Genomic DNA, 19,528 nt, shown 5'->3' with positions numbered 1-19,528 from the left:
CTAATTTCTACTTTTTGTACCCCTCCCCCCCCCCCCAATCACCATTCAGGTTTACTCTGTATCTTTTCTATTTCATTATTTCCTATCAACTTCATACTACTTAAATTTCTTCCATTTCTCTAAGAACAATGTTTAAACACATTTGACTATTGTTGGACTGGAGTCAATTTAGAGAATGGGAAGTGAGGAACATAGGAAGTTAAGAAAATTCAGGGAGTTTGGCTATAAAAGGGAATAGAGTAAGTGCATACTTAGAATAGAATGTTAAGTCTAGTGATATTATACATTTGGAATTTTTTCAACAACAGTTGAAGCTTTGCTAGGCAGGATAGTAAAAGCTATCTTTTCCACCTCCTTGTACTAGCAGTAAATTTCTTTTTGGCCTTTAGGGATGGGACCCTATTCAGCTCTATTTTTCTCCTGTTACAAGGCATATGAGAATTTTTCAGGGATGCAAGTGTAGTGGATTTCTTTATTTAAGCTTACAAAATACATGCTTATAGAAAATTAAAACATTATAGAAATATATAAAGCCAATCATGAAAGTTCTCCCACAATTTTACTCCCTCACAAAGCCACTGTTAACAATGTGGTATTACTATCCCATTATTTTTTAAAGCATTAACAAGTTAATCTACAAAAAAATGTTTCCACAACTTTTACCTAAGAGTAAAGTTTGGACACCTTATTATAAGTCCAGAGACATTCCTCACTTTTAATGGATAGAGATAAATTGCATGAATGTACCATAATCTATTAAACCATCCCTTACTGATAGGACATCTGAGCTAGTTTTAATAATTAAAGAATAAAGGTGCAGTAAACTTGTTTGTGTACACTTGTCAGATTATTCATATTGGGCAGTTTCCTAATATCTTTAATGAAGAATTAGCCAAACGCTTTGAGCATTTTCAATATACTCTGAAAAACAACCCTCCTACAGATTATAAAATAATACTCCCACCTACAGCATGCAAGATGGGGTATGTATAATTTAGAAATGCTTGTTCAAAATTATGGTGCATTTTAAAATTTGAATAAAAATCTGTATCAGTTTTTCTTGTAACTGTGTTTTCTAACTACAGAAAGTGAAGGTGGACACAGTCTCTTGACTGATGGGGAATTAGGATCCTAAGGGCAGGGTTTTGAAAACTCCTATTTACCATAAGGAATAGGTATTAGCAACTTAAATAACACTTTTCCAGAAAGTCTTCAAAAAGACTGCAGCCCTTGCTTGCCACAGCTTCCAATACCTCCACTGGTATCTCATTAATCCGTCCAGGTTTTGATACCTATATTGGTATCCTACTGCTTGCAGCATAAAATCCAAACTCCAAACGTGCTTTCTCTACCACCAACCAGCTGTACTCATTACTCAACAGCAGCAAACAATTCTTTGCTTCTAGAACACACCCCGTTTCACAGGTGTGGTTTCATTCACTGTATGCCTCATCCTAGGATACCAGTTTCCCTCTCTGCCCTCTCAAGACAGCTCAAATACCTGGACTCTATGAAGTCTTCCACAATGCCCTCTGGGAAAAAGTGATGGTCTTTTCCTGCACTACTCCAGCTTTTTGCCTCTATCTCTATTATAGCACTTCTGTAATAAGCTAACTAGGGTAATGGAGGACATATATCTTACTTGGCTATCTCCTGAACAGCATCCAGTGCAGAACTTTGTAGAACATGCACTCAAAAAACTGTTTGTGGAATAAACATACATAAGTAAAACTTCTAATCCTTTAGTCCCCAATTATTAGTCGGATACTAATTCTTAAAGGACTAAAGCAAAAACAAAAACAAAGGCCCCCCCCGCCAAAATGCAACTGCTCCCCTTGAAACAAGTCCTTATTATGGTAAGCAGTTTAAGTTTTTTTTAAAAAGGTCTTTTAATAAAAGTGACAATTCTACTTTTAGAACAGTCATGTTCAACAAACCTACATAGGCTTGATGTCTGCATCATACTTCCTAGGATCTCTATTTATTTTGGAAATAACAACATGGGGGGCAGTTTATTATAAAATATGAAACAGGAATCATTTAAGCATGTGAGTTTCTGCTTTATATTCCTAACCAGAACACAAAATGACTGGATATTCTCATCAACACCAAGCTTTTTTTTTTTTTTTTAAAGAAAAAAAAAAAAAGGAGCCACCATGAAGATAATGCCATATTAAAATCTCTTTCTCTTGATGATTTCTGGCTTCCAGCTGACTGGATGAGTTTCTTCTGTCTGGAAACAGAAAATTAAAGAAGTTAAAATAAAGTATTATTAATTTGCTTTATATTAAGAACTCTCTTCCTAACAAAAATAAGGCATCTATTCTTATATTACTGTATTGGTTTACATATTATATTGATTGGCATTACATATTTAGTAGTTCTTTAACAATCTTAGGAATAACTGACAAACTTTTGCATCATCTGAACCTAATAAAGAATGAATGAGTTCACTACAAATTCAGTTCATGATTTTTCAAGTCTAATAAAATTAGTATTTAGGTATTCTAGTAATACCAATGCTTATGATTTTAAAGTTAATTTGCAGAGCAATTTATTTGTTTGTGGTTATTCTTGATATAAGATTTTCCCTAGTAATTGTAGTAAAGATAAACTAAAACAATCTATGGATTCACTGGCATCAACAAAACCAATACAGAAATCTATGAGCAGACATTATTCAAGATGACAAATACCTTAATACTATGAAGATCATTTTCCTTTCTGATAATTTCAATAACTTTAAAATGAGAAAGTACTTGCAAAATTGGTATGGTTGACTTACTTTACTTCAAAATGTATGTGAAATAGTAAACTTACGGCTGTATCATCTTCTTTATACACTTTAATGGTTTTATCAGCTTCAGCTGTTAGTAACCGACTTTCAGACTGATCAAAAGCACAAGCAAATATTCCTGATTCACTGTCCAAAGATCCAGGCTGCACAGCTGCATGAACTCTCTGGAAATTGTAGCCAGTTCTCCAGTCCCAAAGATGCATAGTGCCATTGTCAGCTTAAAGGAAAAAATCTAATTAAACGTGGTATCCTTTGAACAATTCAGCTTGGCAAGCATTTAAGCACCATCCATGAGTCAGGCACCATGACCATAAAGACTAAATAGAGTTATAAGACACAGGAAATCCAGCTTCTCTTAATATTGGTTTATCTATGTTCATTTGTGACTAATCCAGAATTTATTATAGAGCTCAAAAAGCACCACAAAATGCTATCTAGTTCTGGAATACATAACCAAAATTTAGGTAATTCTCAGCGTGAATAGGTTAGATTTATCACGTGGGAACTCAAAGAAGACTAAACTGTGAAATATGATGCATGTATGACAAACAAGCATGAACACACAAAGGAACATCCAAATACACATTAATCAGGCAAGTTCTGCTATAATACTTAGGTGGGATGGCTTAGAAATTTTATAAATGTTTACTCATTTACTAAAAGAAAAAATGACAGACTAAAACACATTTATTATTAAAATCTTACTTTACCTCCAGAAACAAGCACTCCATCAGAATTCACTGTCAATGTGTTAATAATAGCATTATGACCGGAAAGATTTTGAATAAAACTTCCATCAGGGAATTTCCACTGTTTTATATTATCGGGAGAGCCAGATGCAAATGTATAACTGAAATAAGATGAAAAAGAATTCACGACTAAGTAAACCGAGTTAAGTAAAATGGTGAATTCAGAAAGCTTTTTATGGTTATATTCTACGTGTGTAGTTATGGATCTATATAGTTGTATCAAAATATTATTGTCGTACAAAGAGGTAAAATACGAAGACATTTGTTCCAAGTTAAATCAGATCTTCAAATTATTTTTAATGTATTTTAAGTCCTAGATTAATCTTTCTCTTTTCTCCAATGCTCTCCACTGAGCTAAAGCAACAAATGTACAAACCTCTAGATTCACATTAAGGGCAAGGGGTTATGAAACTATTCTGGACAGAGCAAGAGGGGGCTCTACGAAGAAAGGAAATGAATGGAAGAAACAGATAGCAAGAGGAAGAGAGAGAAAAAGGAAGTGAACCAGAAGAAGAAAGGGAGCGAGGAAGACAGAAAGGGAGGAAGGAAATAATGGATAAGAGGGAGAGGACAGAAAAAAAAAAATCAATGTGGCCAGAAAAGTGTCAGGGTGATATACAAGGAACACACTGAGATCTTATGCTGCACCTATGGACACCCTGATTATAATGTTCAGGGTTTCTACTTTTTTTCTATGTATACTAACTTCCTCCTTAAGAATTAAGCTATTCTATGTATATCTCAGTATGCAATAACATTTCTGTCAAACACTAAATCCATTTTCTATTTAGTCTCTACTCTGACATGCAGTTTTAGCCATGATTTATTTATATGGTCTCATCTGACACTCTCATTTTTCACCTTGTGGAAAATTTTCCTCATTATATATAGGTCATGAAGCAAAATACTACACAAGAAAAATGAAAGAAATCCATGTTCGTAAGTGGCACTGGACTGGAAATGACAATGGCTAAACAGCTACCAAAGTAGCACTAATGTTGGTATTTCTATACTTATTCTAAAAATGGAAGAAAAAAGACAAGCTAATTAAGAAAATGTACTTACTGTCTTGGATGTAAAACAACAGCCCTGACTGATTTTTTGTGATTTGTTAATGTGACTCTTGTTTTTCCAGCCACCAAATCCCATAATCGTATTGTTGTATCATGGCTTCCTATAATGAAAACACACATCCATAAAATATAGACCAAGAAAAATTATGCAAAATTTAAACATAACATATGAATCAGTTTTCCATAGACACATACATACTACATGAAACTCATACCAACTCCTCACTCATTACTTTACAGTTCCAAACTTATAGGTTGGTTTTAAATTTAATGCTTAAGAAAAATGCAGTAAGTGCTTAAAACACTATCAACTGAACAGCTAGAACAAACACCAGTAGTTCCCCTAATAATAGGGGAAGGAAAAAAAACAAATGGTTTTTTTATTTTAAAGATTATATTTATTTATCAGAGAGAGAGAGGGAGAGCAAGCGAGCACAGAAAGACAGAATGGCAGGCAGAGGCAGAGGGAGAAGCAGGCTCCCTGCCGAGCAAGGAGCCCGATGAGGGACTCCATCCCAGGACACTGGGATCATGACCGAGCCGAAGGCAGCAGCTTAACCAACTGAGCCACCCAGGCCTCCCTAAAACAAATGATTTTTAATTAACAAAATACATCAAGTGAAGAAATTATTTTCTACTCTTAGAGTAAAGGTCTTATTATTAACCTTACTATTAGCAAAACAAGACTCAAACCAGCTCTAAAGGTTATTGGTCTCTGGGTATTTTGTCTTTTAGTTTCAGTTTCCTAGACTAGTAATTTTGATACTATGAAAAAATGTCTGAATGTATCTCACAGCACCATTTTCTAGTCAGACATTACATGACACTGTGTATGACATAGTCTATGATAGGTAAATATATCCTATGAAATGTAAAGAATATGAGATAAAAACAATCAAATACAATGTACCTCCGTAACAAAGCAAGAATCAGTGAATATGAAAAGTGTAATGTATAATCATAATGCATTCTGATCAAACTGTAAACTTAGCATCAATCATACCAGTAATAATCTGTGGTTCTGCAGCTTGACACCTCACTGTAGCAACTGCATTGGTGTGTCCAGATAATGTATGTACACTGGCTTTAGTTCTTACATCCCAAATCTGTAAAAACACAAGAGACATACCATCAGAGTGAACAGGTATTCATATCTGAGGCAGGTAACTGGACCAATTCAAGGCTGGGAATTTACCAGACAACCATGCCTGAATGGAATGAAAAATCATTTCAAAGAAAAGATAATGATATGTACGCTGGATGGGGAATGTAGACTGGAGGCAGCTGACAGGAAAAAACAAAAAAACAAAAAACTAAAAGATCAGGGTACTGAAAGTGTTACAAATGGGCATAATGGGACTACTGAAGGAAAGAGCTAATGGAAACTGTTGCAGTGATGGAATAGAATGTGTGAGTGTCCCACTTCAGAGGCTGGGCACTCCCAATAATAAACATGATGAAGCCACAGCACTGAAAATGAAGGTAGAAAAACATACATGCCAAGAAACTGAGGGCTACTGTTGGTGAAGACAACTATCTTTAATACTCCAACAAATAATATACGACTCCCTGACCAAATATGCATAGTGTAAGATGCAATATGTTTACAAAGAAACACAAAGCTCTATTTCACTTACCCGTGCAGTGGAATCCCGACTACAGGTCACCAGCACATCAATTGTTGGGTGCAAATCCAAACCATACACTGCACTCAGATGTCCATGATAGTGCCTTATAACCTAAAAATAAAGCAAGAAAGTTAAAATATCTATAAAGAAAACCAGTGGTTCTTAATGTTTTAAATCCTTAACTCCACACCTACCTTATTATATTCGAGATCCCAGCATTTGACTTGTTTGTCTTCTCCACAGGAGAAGAGGTAAGGGCTCCGTGTGCTTACTATCACACCACGCACTGTACTAATATGCCCAGTTAATGACAGTTTTAATTTGCCACTAGCCAAGTCCCAAATCTGCAATGAAAGAATATTTAATTTTTCTTAATTATTTCAAAGCAAATTTTTAGATTCTTAAGGTTAAAATTAAATCTTCAGAACCTAAAAGTATAAACATATAAAACTTCAAAAATATTCAAAATAATCTCCCACTAATCTCCTCTTTTCTTAAGCAGGGGAAAACAGAATTAAAAAACACATTCAAACTGGGAAATTCTTTGCAGTAAGTGACAAAATCTTAACATATAAAAGGGTATCACAGATGATGAAAGTATGAATACCATATTAACAAGCAAGGATGGCAACAACTTAGAAAAAAAGACAACAAAACCCTATAGAAACAACCTAAATGTCCATCAATGGATGGATTTTTAAAATGTGTGTGTGCGCACACGTGTGCGCACTCACTCACTCACACACTCACACACACACACACACAATGGACGATCATTCAGGCATGAAAAAGAATGAAAACTTGCCATTTACAATATGGATGAACCTCAAGTGTGTTATGCTATGTGAAGTAAGTCAGACCAAGAAAGACAAATATTATGTGATTTCACTGATATGTGAACTCTAAAAACAAACAAACAAAAAAAACCAAGCTCAAAGATACAGAGAACAGATTAGTGGTTGCCAGTGATGAGGGTGGGGAGTGGGTGAAATGAGTTAAGAGTCAAATGTACAAACTTCCAGTTATAAAATAGGTAAGTCATGAGGATATAATGTCCAGCCTGGCAATTATAGTTAATAATACTGCACTGCATATTTAAAAGTTGTTAAGAGAGTAGATGTTAAAAGTTCGCACTATAAGGAAAAAAAGTTCTGTAACTATGTATGGTGACAGATGTTAACTAGATTTGTTGTGGTGATTTCACAATATACACAAATACAGTATCATTATGTTGAGCACCCAAAACTAACATAATATTGTACATCAATTACACTTCAATAAAAAAATATATACACGCTGAAAACCTTAAGAACAGCTTTATTGGGTATCAAAAGTTCAACCCCACTAGAAATTTTTTATGGACAGTTTTTAAAAGATTAGATAACCACTTCTGCTTAACATGTTAGTAGATATTTTTAAAGACACACAGTGTGTTGAAAAGGATCCTCTCATACACTGCAAGTAACAATTCACCCATTTTGGAAAGTAATTTGTACTTTGGGTATCAACTTCAAAAATGTTTGACCCATTAATTCCATTCCTGGGAATCTATCATAACAAAAGAACTTAAAATACATTAAAATACAGCAAATAACTTTACGCACAAAAATTACAGCAGTACTTGTGATAGTGAAAATCAAGACACTAAAAACTTTGATGTCTAACAATAGGAAGAGTATAGATTATTTAAATGATACATCATGAAACCATTTAAAAAATGTTCATTTTTATACAAAAATATGCCTCTGATATATTAAAAAAGCAGAGTACAAAATTACATACTGATTGTCATTTTTTAAATTTATGTTTTTTTTTTAATATTTGAGAGACAGCATGTGCATACAGGGGAAGGGTGGGTGGAGCAAAGGGAAGAGAGAGTGTCTCAAAGCAGATTCCATGTTGAGTGCAGAGCCTGACACGGGGCCCAATCTCACAACCCTGTGATCAGGACCTACGCTGAAACCAAGAGTCAGTCACTTAACTGACTGAGCAACCCAGATGCCCCCATCATGATTTTTTAAAGATACATATTTATACACATATAAAAAAGCTCAGAAGGAAATGTAATGACACATAGACACAGAAATAAATACTTAAAAAGAAATTTGTTCAGATTATCTGACAGTGTTGGATTATGTATAGGTCTGTGTTCTTTAATACTTTTCTGTATTTTCTACACTTTTTATATATAAGCATGCTTGAATTCTATAACCAGAGTTGAAAAAATGTTAAATATCAAGGTATTAGTAGTAGGTAGAGAGTATGTACTGTTTGGAAAAAAACCTGTTATTTAAATACCACTTTCCAAACATACTTGAAACACTGAACTGATAAAGATAATAAATTTTATTCCATACTCAGGTCTAGGAAATCAGAGGAACTCCAAAAGCAATTCCAGTAATAATAAAAGATTAAATTTATGTAGCAAATACAAAGTCATAAATTCTTTTTCTTCCTCCTATTACCTTTATAGTTCTGTCAGCAGATCCAGTTACAAACCACTGATTTCCAGGTTCTACAGCAATACAGCGAACCCAGCCAAGATGCCCACTAATTACCTGTATAAAACAAAATGTAGAATGGGCTGCCTCATTAGAGGTTAAGTTAAAGTTTATTCAATATCAACTCATGACACATAAGTTAAGTTTGAACAGCCCCTCCTTGTATCTTCAAATACATTATACAATTATTTAACAAATAGATTTTAGAATTATAAATACTAAATTACCTTCAATCAGTAAACAGATACAAACTATGACATAGCTATACAATGGAATACCACTCAGCAATAAAGAGGAATATATTAATACATGCCACAATTTGGCGGACTCTCAAAGGCATTAAGCTGAAAGAAAGAAGGAAGGAAGTCTCAAAAGGTACATACTGTGTAATTCCATTATATAACAAAATTGAAAAAACACCACTTATAGTATGGATAACAGATGAACAGTTGCCAGGGGTACAGAATGGTATGACTATAAAATAATAGCGGAGGACTGTTTTTTTTTGTGTTGGAACTTCTATACACTGACTGTGGCAGTGATTACCCAAATTTATACATCTCTTAAAATTTACTTGGTATGTACACCAAAAGAAAGTCCATTTAGTATATAACTAGAGAACTAAAATTCAGCGTATATATTTTGTGTAGCTATGGTTTTCCTACTATATGTTTCATTTCAGATCTAGTACATTTTGAATTATTATTATTATTTTTTTAAAGATTTTGGTTATTTGCCAGAGAGAGAGAGAGAGAGCCCAAGCAGGGGGAGCAGCAGGCAGAGGGAGAGGAAAAAGCAGGTTCCCAGTTGAGTAGGGAAACCAATGAGGGGCTCAATCCCAGGACCACGGGACCCTGACCTGAGCCAAAGGCAGAGCTTAACAACTGAGCCACCCAGGTGACCCTTGAATCATTTAAATTTACTACAACTGAAAAGATAATCAATAGAATAATCAAAGAAATATCAACATATGTTGTTCTTCCTCCTGGCCTTCACATTAAACACTTCAAATGCTTAGAAAATTTATTTCATCTGTTCTCCATGTTTTAATAGTTTTGTCAACCTTTTATACTCTATTTTACAGGAAATATGTACAGGGCTTTTACTTAAAGAAGTCTCCTTCTAAGATGTCTTTTAAGATTGTGCCTAAAACCCTTCCCACATCCCATCTCAGATCACTTTATCAGTTCTCATATTCACTCCTTTTCTTCCATATTCTATTCCTGAGCTCTTAGTAAGTGGAAAGCAATAATCATTCCTACAGTGGAGTAATATACATATTCACTCACCCTGTAGAGTTTCCACGGTGGGTGCCATTGGGGTTTCGGCATTGTGGGGGCTTTTTTAGCCATCAGTGCAGAGTTCTTGGCATTGCCAGCCTCCATAACGGCCTAGATATAGAAGAGATTACACTATTGTTAAAAAGACATCGTACCTAATATTTCACAGTCATTCAAAGAAGAAAAATTCAGAAAGGGGATTTATGAGGGTTTTTTTCTCTTAATTGAAGAGAAAAGACAAAATATGGCATAAATAGAAAATGTTGGCATAAGTGAGACTTTGATTCAAAACTATATTTTCCATGTTAATTTTAAGAATCAAGTAAAAAATCTCAGAGGCAGAACATTAGACTTAAGAGCACATATCACTGTGCATGGGTTCATAAACCCTGCTCTGCTAATTACTAGCTGACTGGCTTTAAGTAAAAATTATATAGCCTCTGTGCCTGCTTTGTAACATGGAAATAACAGGGCCTACCTCAAACAGTTACTGTGAAAATAGTGTTAACTACTCTAAATGCTCTGTGTAAGCTTCTATTATTATTTGAATAATTGTAAGTGGTTTAATGTCACTGCCTTTCATTGTTGTATTTTCACATTATGAACTTTGTAGGAAAAGGAGAAACTATTTATTTAAAAAAAGCATTTAAGTAGTATTTTTTTAATTTAAATTCAATTAATTAACATACAGTATATTATTGCTGCAGAGGTAGAGTTCAGTGATTTATCAATTGTATATAACACCCAGTGCTGATTATATCACGTGTCCTCCTTAATGCCCATCACTCAATTAACCCCATTCCCCCTCTCCTCCAACAACCCTCAGTTTGTTTCCTGTGGTTAAGAGTCTCCTATGTTTGCCTCTCTGATTTCATATTGTTTTATTTTTCCCTCCCTTCCTCAATGTTCTTCTCTTAAATTCCATGAATAAAATCAGGTAACTTTCTCCCAGTTATTTCTCTTAATATAATACTCTCTAGCTCCATCCACGTCATTGTAAATGGCAAGAGTTCTTTTTTTTTGATGGCTGAGTAATATTCCACTGTATATATACCACTCTTCATTCATCTGTTGATGGACATCTGGGCTCTTCCAGAGTTTGGCTACTATGGACATTGCTGCTATAAACACTGGGGTGCAGGTGCTCCTTTGGTCACTACATTGTATCTTAGAAGCAAATACCTGGTATTGCAAATGCTGGGTCATAGGTAGCTCTATTTTCAACCTTTTGAGAAACCTCCATACTGTTTTCCAGAGAGGCTGCACCAGCCTACATTCCCACCAACAGTAAAAGAGGGTTCCTCTTTTTCCACATGCTCTCCAACATTTGTTGTTTCCTGAGTGGTTTATCTTAGCCATTCTGACTGGCATGAAATGGTATCTCACTGTGGTTTTGATTTGTATTTCCCTGCTGCCGAGTGATATTAAGCATTTTTTCATGTGTCTATTGGCCATTTGTATGTCTTCTTTGCAGAAATGTCCATTGATGTCTTCTGACCATTTTTTTTTTTTTTTAAAGATTTTATTTATTTATTTGACAGAGAGAAATCACAAGTAGATGGAGAGGCAGGCAGAGAGAGAGAGAGGGAAGCAGGCTCCCTGCTGAGCAGAGAGCCCGATGCGGGCCTCGATCCCAGGACATCATGACCTGAGCCGAAGGCAGCGGCTTAACCCACTGAGCCACCCAGGCGCCCTTCTGACCATTTTTTTGACTGGATTGTTTTTTGGGTGTTGAGTTTGATATGTTCTTTATAGATCTTGGATCCTAACCCTTTATCTGATAAAACTTTTGCAAATATCTTCTCTCATTTTGTAGATTGTCTTTTGGTTTTGTCAACTATTTCCTTTGCTGTCCAAAGCTTTTTACTGGGGCACCTGGGTGGCTCAGTGGGTTAAAGCCTCTTCCTTCGGCTCAGGTCATGATCCCAGAGTCCTGGGACTGAGCCCCATATCGGGCTCTCTGCACAGCAGGGAGCCTGCTTCCTCTTCTCTCTCTACCTGCCTCTCTGTCTACTTGTGATCTCTGTCAAATAAGCAAATAAAATCTTAAAAAAAAAAAAAAATTTTTTTTTATCTTAATGAAGTCCCAATAGCTCATTTTTGCCTTTGTTTCCCTTGTCTTTGGAGAAGTTTAATATTTTAAAAGGTATTCTAGCTGATGTACCATCTACTACTAACATCCAACATCCACCCAAAAAATACTTAAGTCCGTAAGTTCCTACCATCAAGAAGCTTATATTACCTCCTCCTTAGGAGACAGAAAGCCTGGGCAGAGATCTATGAATGGAGGCAAAAGAAGAAATGTGGTGGAAAGACCACAAATTCATTCATTTAGCCTGCAGTTACTCAAGTGACAGCTGATAAAATAAACTAGATATTTTCACAGTTCTTTTTATAATTACTTTCACCAGTAACATTAGCTGCTACTTAACTTACAAATAAACTTCCATATTTCTAAATATTCATTTATAAGATACTACCTGCACAGCCTGTGAATATTATATTACTAAGAGCACTCAACTCAAATTGTGTAAACGAACTTAAGAGTTTAAAAAAAAGAGACTTTCCTATCTAACACATACTAATACACGTTTCAGAATAGCATTCCTTATATTTTTAATAGTGGACAACAAAGAGTAACATCACACTATATCAACGTTAAGTATTAGATACGAAGTGCAACAGACACAGAATTTGAGTTTTAAATTCTAAACAATATGCAAAATCACTAGCAACTTAAATTTTAGGGCTATGAAATATTAATTGGCTCAGTCAGCTGTTATCTAATGAGAAGCAAGGAAATTTTTCATTTACTTAATATTTAACCTAAGACTCTTGGGATAAAAGGAAATAAGGCAACAAGTTCCAAAAGTTGGAAATCTGTAGCGTGATTTGACACAGAAAAACTTACTGGAGTCATCCCTGCAGGCTGTGAACGGTCAGAAGCCCCTGGATGTCGGTATTCACCTCCAGCAGGTGCATTACGATTCGCATCAACCCTGAGGCAAAAGAAATGTCATATTCTAAGTAATTGTCTTCAGTCATGTGTTGTGCAGAACCAACTCTTCAAATTTTGTAAGCAATGATAAAGGAACATGTCATATAACACATAATTATAAAGAAATCTTAAAATGAGAAAAAATGTACACGCAGAATTATGCTTTCAAAATCTGTATAACTGTAAGTATAATACTTCATACCTGGTCTGAGAAGAAGGTAATGCCACAGCTAAGGACTGTGCGGCTGATTCACTTGGCATTCTCTGGATCTTAGTATCTGCTGTCAAAGCAACTCCTGTTTAAAAAAAAAAAAAAAATCAATTCCTTTTAGTAGCTATCTTTGATTTCACTTACAGGGGTTTATAATAAAATACTGGAAGAAAACATGTGATTATCTCCAGGTGATGATTATTACAAAAATTTCTCTGATGTTTTACCTTTTATTTCTTTTTTTTTTAATAATAAATTTAAAATCAGATAACTCAAATTGGATTTAACCACAAGCAACCTGGTATTAACATATCCAAGATAGCAAAGTTAAATTTCTATTGTCTTGAGACATTACCTTAAGATATAAAAATTAAGCAGTTTCCAAATACTAACAGAATGTTTTCAAGAATAAATGTAAATTACTAAACAAGAAGCAACAATTTGCCTGTACTTTCAGTGTGGTAATTCCATCTTCTAAAATTACTAGAACCTAGAACTGGAAACTTTGTCCTCCACACCATTATACTAGCCACTCCATTTATGTGCCAGCTGTCTACACACACAAATACCTAGTGGACATTTTATCACACCTGCTTCTACACTAACACTTCTATCACTCTTTTAAGTTTAGTGATAATAACATGTCTATTTAAATCTCCATAAAAGCATCTTTTAGCCTGGAGCAGTCTTGCTGTCTTTGAATTCCTAGCATAGCACCTCAAAAAAAACCTAGATTTTTAAGAAAGTTTGCTGAATGAAATGATATGAAACTGAGTATTAGTTAACTATCATCTAAAAACCTATGCCTGGATGCCTGGCTACTGAGCTTATCTTGTATTTTATAGGCAATAAGAATCACATTACTGGTTCATTCATGGAAATGTCTGTAAGATATTTCCAGTATGTAACAGCTCACTTACCAGGTCCTGGTGGATATGGATGTGTACCTGTCACCAAATATTCAACTTCTTGTCCTTAAAAAAGGAAGAGGAATCATCATCATCATCAGTGGCAAATTTATCATATATACAAGCATCATCTCTTTTAATGCATATTAAATTAACAACTAAAATGCTCAAATTTTCCCAACTAAACCCAAAGTTCAGAACCAAAATATACTGATTTTTGTTTTGACTTCTGAGGAACATGTACATAGGAAATTTCCTTGACTATTTGCTAATCTGATGTTAAAAAAGCTGTATAATTATAGTGGCTTGTAGAGAGATCATCCCATCAAGTAACAACCAACTATGGTTTTTCTTCTAAGCAAATGACTTCTCTGGAACCTTAGATTATCTTTATTCACTGCAAATTCAGTGCTTAATATCACCTATAGCCAAAATAGACAGATGGTTTTCCTACGGGTTAGAGGTTTTTCCTTTAGTCTCCACTGCGACCTTCCCTATATCCTAAGAATCTCTGTCATTATTATTCTACCACTTTTTTATTTCCTATAAGAAAAAATCCACCAAACCAATAATCTCACTCACTACTCCAATGAGGAAATCAAGACTTCCATTATAATACCAATACAGTTGTTCAATAGGATACGGCTCTTATCTGTCCTTTGGGGACAGGCAGTAAAACATTTCATTTTTCCATTTTTAAAATAAAAGTCCTGATATTTTTGATAATGCATACTCACCTTGATTGGCAGGATACTGTTTATGACCATATGAATCCGATGCATTCTGAGGACCTTTCTCTTTAAAATTTTCTTTTGAAGTAGGCATATGCAACACAGGACCATACTCATTACGCAGCTTGATTGCCATTTTCCGTTTGTGACTATTTAAAAATTATGAACATAAGAATGTATCTCTGAGTTCTTTAAATATATTAACCTATGGAAATATACTCAGCCAAGAAACACAAGTACTTAAACAGCTAGGTTTACCTAATCATGTAGAAAAAAATTCTATGAAGTTTTTAAAGTTAAACAGTATTTTAAAAAGCTTGAAGTGCATTTCCACACTTTTGTTCACAATCCACCACATAGCATCCATTAAGTCTAAGTAACATTTTAGTTTGTTAACCAATAAATATAAAACCTTTCATGATAAATTATCAAGGGTCTGACTTAAAAATATATAGAAACTAATATATCCTTGTAAAAACCTCAAAGTCAAAATACTTTCCTTCAAATGTATAAATATAAAACTATAGTAAAATCTTCTATCATAAACTTTACTGGATGTATCTAAAAAGATTAATTAGAACTAATCAACGTACTTAATTAGTCCAATATTTTTTAAAAGAAATGCACTTACTATATTAATTTTAAGAGTAGCTCACTTTATAAATTAAATATAAATGCTTGTCTTAGGAATTAAATATAGTTTAAAAGGGTAAAGGACAAAGGAGGAACACTGCACATAATGCAATCCCAGACTGGAGCTGGAGATGTAGAACCAAAAATATGCCACCACTCAAAAATCTTCATCATACTAACGAGAAAAGATGGGAGTAGAGGTACTGGCCAGGTACAATTTCAGCTCAGCAAGGCTCTGAGAGCAGCGGGAAGCTGAAAGCACATACAAAGTGATTGATTATAAAATATAACACCTAAAAGGGACTGTCCTAATTACTGGGTATTTATAAATGCAATTAATTAATGGGTTTTTTACTGTGAAAGACAAGGCCAAAAAAAAGTTAAATCAGCTTAAATCATGCCCAAACACCATTCATTATTGAATAGATATCCTATGTTAGTACCACTCACTAATCTTTAAAAGTCCCCCTCTCCCTGCTCTCTTCCCCCAACATCAGAAGTTTAAATATTCTAGCAACTGAAAAGGAACAATACCTACCTCTCTTCATCCAAAGGCACAGGTTTTCCATTATCAGCTACAAACATGTCATGCGTTCTCTTCAATGACCTGAACACAAGTGTGTGCACAGAATGTTTCTGTACCTCCTAGAAAGAAAGAACAGAATCACATACCTAGCTACAAATTACACATATCATAACCCAAATTAAAGTCAAATTAGTTATACACTTTACATGTTTAAATATGTAAAAAGCTCTGTACCACTCACCACAGCTATTTGTAGCAAGCTATAGGAGTCAAGTTCAGAGAAGTAGAGGAAACTCCACATTGGCCAGAGCCCCCGGTATACCAGTAAGGGATGCCTGAGCTTAGTCATTTATTCAGTAAATATTTACTGAGCTCCCACTACGTGTCTGGCAGGTACTGGACTAGAAGCTAGCAAAAGAATGATGAAAAGGCAGCCATGGTCCCAGTGCTCAAGAGAAAACAAAAATAGGCAACACATTTTAGTAAGTGCTATGAAGGAAACAAGCAAGGGGCTGGGGCAGAGAAAGAATTTAGGATAGTTAAGAAAGATCTCTCTGAGGTATTAGTTAAGAAGAGAGGTAGCCTTGTGCACAGTAGGCGAAGAACAATCCAGGCAGAGAGAAAATGCCACGTACACAGAACAATGAAGCAGGAGCTCCAAGAGGACTGTGTATGCTCCGTAGGAAGGTGACTGTGATGCTGAAATGAGGTTCCAAAGGTAGACAAAGTCCACATCAAATTAAGAATTTTTTAAAAAAATCTCTGCAATAGTCTACACTTTTGCTCTAATAACATCGGGCCAAAAAAGGCTTTTAAGCCGAAGAAACTGCGGAGGGGGGAGAGTGTAACTAAAATGGAAGCGAGAACACCAGAAGGAAGCTAATGCACTGGTCCAGACAAAAGATGATGCTCGTCTGAATTAAGGGGAAGACAGTGGATACGGACAAGAATCAAGAAATATTCCTGAGATAAAATGGACAAGGCTGGCTAACAGAACAGCTGATGCAAAACTTCAAAATGGCAGGTTGTCCTGGGGAAGAGCTGAAGGAAGGCACAAAGTTAACACCAGAGAGGGCTGCCAGTCTTTTAGGACACACAGCCATTGGCGCTATTCTGCAGACGGTGAATTCAACGCATCCAGAAGCACTGCCGAGTTCCAGGGTAAATAAGAACTGAGAAATTCTCTCAGGCGTCTCGCCCGGGAGTAACTTCCAGCTCCCATCCGGCCTCTCTCTATCCCAGAAAAGCTTAAGAGACTACCCGGCCTCGGCCAGAGAGCCTCCCTTCGCAGGCTCTCCTCTCCCCAAACGCCAAACACCCTCGTTCTCCCACGTCAGCCGCCAAAGAAACACATTCCAGATGTGAACGACCCCTCAGGGCCCAAGTGTCACTTTACCTCGACCATGATGCTGCCGTACAACGCGCCGCTCCAAAAGACAAGAAACGCTAATTCGCAACACAGAAACCGCTGCCACAACTGTGCAGTCCCTTCCGGAATCGACCGCCCTGGCGCCGGATGTGACGCAATCCGCGCACGCGTACTGGTCGCCCGACGGCCTTCTGGGACCCAGAAGCGGGCCTTTTCCTTCGGGGGCGTGGCCTTGGCTCCGAGGTCGGAGGCTCTTAGTACCTCGTAACGTAAGGGTTTCACTTGCTTCTCCGTAGAAGTCTTGAAATGGCATTTTCTGCCTTATTGTAAGACTTAAATAGTTTGGTTTAGCGATATGGTTGTTTGCGCTGTATTTCCCGAAGTTTAATTTTTTTTTTTTCTCCAGCGAACCTAAGGAACCAGTCCTCCCTAAAATTTAAATGGTCCTGTCCTTCTGGGGCTCATCTCTGTGATTTACGTCGCCTGCTTCCACTACTTGGCCAAACTTGTCTGGAAGCATTTTGACGCCTTTGTAGCCTTAGCTCCTAAAAGCAATAACACTTAGGCTGTTCAGTTAACACTTGTTGAGGGAATATTGTTGAATATTGCAAAGTTTGAGAAAGTTTGCATAGATTTTGGGTTTAGCATTGTATAGCAAGCCCCCAAATTTATTTTACGCTTCGTAGATTTTTTTTTTTAATATCTCAAAACTGCATAATTTTTGGCCGTCTCCTAGTTGTCTGGAATTAATGTGGCGTCAACAATGCCAGGGTACAGCTTTTCAAAGCTGGTGGAAGAAAGATGCGACTGCAGACTTGAGCCATTTTTATTTATTTACATCTTGGTGCCTAAATTTCGGTATTTTATCTTGTTTTTTTCTTCAGGTAAAATGCAGTTTTCTGTCAATCCTGCTCCATTACTTTTCTATGTAAAAAGAAAGATTGATGGAGATGGACACTTGTAAACTTAATAAACATTTCACTGGCCTTGCTTGTTCCTTAACCTAATCAATTTCACTGATCTACCCAGAGCATACAGCCCATTCTTTGAAAGGGGAAAAATATCTTACCAAACGTATAGCAATATGAATTGATAATCTCATTAGAAATTCATTGATTTTTAATTAATCAAACATTAAGGTCATGTTTCTACTTGAAAATACAATCATCTTTGAATTTGAGTGTGAGTTTGGTCTATGAATTAATCTTCTGTAACAGTGGCCACTGGTGGTAGAACTTGCAAAGAAATTGTGTAATTGTAAAAATATATACGAGGTAAGCGATATCATTCCCATAGGTAGTAATAGGTATACAAAAATATGATTTTAAAAGGCAATAAAATTATGGAAATGTATGCAATATTCTGATATATCTATGGCAATAGTAATAACTGCCTAGTTGGGCCTATATACATGTTAGTCATCCTGGAAAAGTTTTATAAACCCAGGCTCATAATAAATTGTAATAGCTAAGGTAAATTGCACTAGATTATCCTTCTTTTAAAAAGCTCTGTTGAATCTATAGAATTATATTACCCACCTTAAAGTTTTATATAGACAACTAGAGCTCAGTGACCCACTTATGTAGTTCATGGATCTATGAATTACTTATGTTGCATGCAAATTTTATATTTATATCAGAACCTGGGTTTTGTGTTCTTTTCAAAACAAACCATAGATTTCTTTGGATTCATGAAAAGATGTAGGACCCAGGAAAGGTCTAGATAGAATCTCTATCCTGGTGGACACCCAGGGATGCCTTATTTGAGCAGTAGGGGTCACTGCTGCTCTTTATAATGACCGGAGGATTTACCCTCCTAAGGCTTTTCTCTAGTCATTATAAGGATAAGAGTTCACCACCTAAATTATGATGAATAATTTATTAATGTAAATATGAAGTCTCTGCAAAACCAATAGTACAAATTTTAAGGAAGCTCTTCTCTATATTACTTAATCTAGTTTTCTAACTCACCAGTATATGACATCTCTTCCTTCTCTTCAGATACTTTTGTCCTTTGCCCTGAAATACTGAAAGGTCACATGAGTATAGATTTCAGTGTCCTTTTCATCTTTTCATCAGATTTTTTATTGGAAATGTTTTCTGATTTTATACTCATAAAAAGTGG

General features: G+C 35.6%; 1 protein-coding gene across 2 annotated transcripts; it reads right to left on the bottom strand.

The window, feature by feature from the left end:
- Positions 1–441: 441 nt before the first annotated feature.
- On the bottom strand, positions 442–17,552 carry PLRG1 (pleiotropic regulator 1). Of its 2 annotated transcripts, none has more exons than XM_032332737.1 (15): positions 17,432–17,552; positions 16,048–16,154; positions 14,883–15,025; positions 14,158–14,211; positions 13,229–13,322; positions 12,940–13,027; positions 10,038–10,139; positions 8,713–8,805; positions 6,442–6,591; positions 6,257–6,358; positions 5,623–5,725; positions 4,612–4,720; positions 3,508–3,647; positions 2,821–3,014; positions 442–2,233 (listed from the first exon to the last, which is right to left on the bottom strand). In XM_032332737.1, exons 1-15 carry the CDS (start codon positions 17,438–17,440, stop codon positions 2,174–2,176), a joined length of 1,548 nt encoding a protein of 515 aa, XP_032188628.1. In that variant the 5' UTR covers positions 17,441–17,552; the 3' UTR covers positions 442–2,173. The 2 variants fall into 2 exon arrangements, with proteins under 2 accessions (XP_032188628.1, XP_032188629.1); XM_032332738.1 differs by lacking the exon at positions 17,432–17,552 and adding an exon at positions 15,690–15,761 and having other exon boundaries at positions 16,048–16,159.
- Positions 17,553–19,528: the final 1,976 nt, after the last annotated feature.

The sequence above is a fragment of the Mustela erminea genome, chromosome 2 (assembly GCF_009829155.1).
Source record: "Mustela erminea isolate mMusErm1 chromosome 2, mMusErm1.Pri, whole genome shotgun sequence".
In the NCBI taxonomy this organism is placed as follows: Eukaryota; Metazoa; Chordata; class Mammalia; order Carnivora; family Mustelidae; genus Mustela; species Mustela erminea.
This window is presented reverse-complemented; position numbering and strand designations above follow the sequence as displayed.

What these genes read in the sequence shown, in the direction of transcription:
- PLRG1 (XM_032332737.1), bottom strand. An exon ending in GTCGGGATTCCACTGCACGG is followed by an intron (nt 5,726 to 6,256) that starts GTAAGTGAAATA and finishes GTGTTTTTACAG; the next exon opens with ATTTGGGATGTAAGAACTAA. An exon ending in GTTGTTTTACATCCAAGACA is followed by an intron (nt 3,648 to 4,611) that starts GTAAGTACATTT and finishes ATCTTATTTCAG; the next exon opens with TTATACATTTGCATCTGGCT.